Raw genomic sequence first — 1782 nt, forward strand, 5'->3', positions numbered from 1 at the left:
GCACTCAGGATGCTGAGAGTCACGTGGGGGCAGGCACGGCCCACAGCTAGAGAATGTGTGCACTCAGGATGCTGAGAGTCACGTGGGGGCAGGCACGGCCCACAGCAAGAGAATGGGTGCACTCAGGATCCTGAGAGTCACGTGGGGGCAGGCACACAGGGGGACAGCGGGTACAGGGAGCAGGAGGAAGGAGAGAGAGGGGGCCAGGCCTATCTTCATCCACCATACATACCAAGGATAGTCATTAGAGTTCTATAGGATTTTAAACACAAGAGAAAGTTAACCACACTTGAATTTTAGAAAGAATATTTTCACAACACAAAGATAGGCAGATTAGACTTAAGGTAGAAGAAAAGTTCCAACAGAAAACTTCAAACAATGAAGACAGGCTAATGCCCTCAAACAATGGCTAGAGCCATTCGCCCTGCTTATTTTCTTGAGAATGATAAACGTGACATAAAATACACCAGAAGGACACTTAGTACATGATATAGTAAGGGATCTATCTTTCAGATATGCATCTATGTAAAATGTATTTAATATACAAAAACATACAATGCATTAAAGCAGACTCATGAGAACACATGAAAACGTTTGTAACTTGACAGTCTGAGTGGACACAGCACGACTGAGACCTGGGAAGACTCGCTGACCCACCTTATCAGAGCAGTTGACTTTAGCACCATTTTGCAGTAGAAGATGCACTATATCCGCGTGGCCTCTCCCTGCTGCCCAGATGATTGGGTACACACTGTACTGCTGAGAGAGACGGACAGGCAGACGGGGAGGGTGGGGAGAGAGGCAACAAGTGAAGAAGGGAGTGAGGGAGAGAAGGAAAGAAAATCTTTTAGATGGATATTCAACACGCATTTGCTACGCAAAGTAAATACCAAAAGAAGTAACACAGAGTAGTACTTTTTAAAAATCAAGTTACAAACTATTCTCCGCTTTAAAAACACACATAACACTCATAATACATAAATAGTAACTAAGATGCACCCAACCTTAAATAAACATATTATGAACACAATTATAAATTCAATACATTAAAATGTGATTATCTAGCCAATAGGCAATACTAATTAGAAGAAAGTAATATAAGAGAAATGTGAATATATATAACAGAATGTATAGGAAAATAGCATGGTTATTTGGTAAATAAATGTCTGTTAGACATTATAAATAAATGTTTTCTTTAAGGAAATTCAGGTTAAGGATGCACAACTCAAAAAAAAAAAAACCAGGAAGATGACTAAGGATTTCACAATCTCTTTCTGAAATGTTATATAGTTAACATTTAAGGCCTACGTGCTGCATGTTAACAAAAAATGAGAACTTAGCATGAGAAAAAAAATTCTCATTATTGTATCAGGAAATGTGGTTCAGGAAAGCACATGCTAATTATTATTATTTAATAAGATACATTAAATTTCTATCCACTTTGAAGTCAAGGATAATCAGCCTTAAGTATTCCCTAAGAAAACTTACCATTTATATTACAAATGAATTTTTATTGACACTTACCAAACCAGTCACATTTGGATTGGCACCGTGAGAAAGCAGCAACGCGGCCACATCGGTGCGGCCTTTGTAACAGGCCCACATGAGAGCCGTCCATCCTCCCTGGGGACCAGAGAGGGAGAGGGAGATAAAACTGGGGATCACGTTCATGCTGTGACTATCTTTATCAACCAATGTTTTATGAAGGTAATGCCATCCAGGTTTTTTTTTTTTTTTTTTTTTTTAGAGACAGAGTCTCACATTATCGCCCTCGGTAGAGTG

At 39.5% G+C, this 1782-nt stretch overlaps 1 protein-coding gene across 1 annotated transcript in view; it reads right to left on the reverse strand.

Annotated features, from left to right (window-relative positions):
• The window catches only part of KIDINS220 (kinase D interacting substrate 220), a 133687-nt gene that overhangs the window by 96095 nt on the left and 35810 nt on the right, over positions 1-1782 (reverse strand). Inside the window, exons 6-7 of the mRNA XM_023511805.1 lie at positions 1525-1623; positions 658-759 (exon numbers count right to left, since the gene is read on the reverse strand). Coding sequence (XP_023367573.1) covers positions 658-759; positions 1525-1623 — 201 coding nt within the window. The remainder of the gene's footprint in view (positions 1-657; positions 760-1524; positions 1624-1782) is intronic.

Source organism: Otolemur garnettii, unplaced genomic scaffold (genome assembly GCF_000181295.1).
Source record: "Otolemur garnettii isolate 467f Iridium unplaced genomic scaffold, OtoGar3 scaffold00022, whole genome shotgun sequence".
Taxonomy (NCBI): Eukaryota; Metazoa; Chordata; class Mammalia; order Primates; family Galagidae; genus Otolemur; species Otolemur garnettii.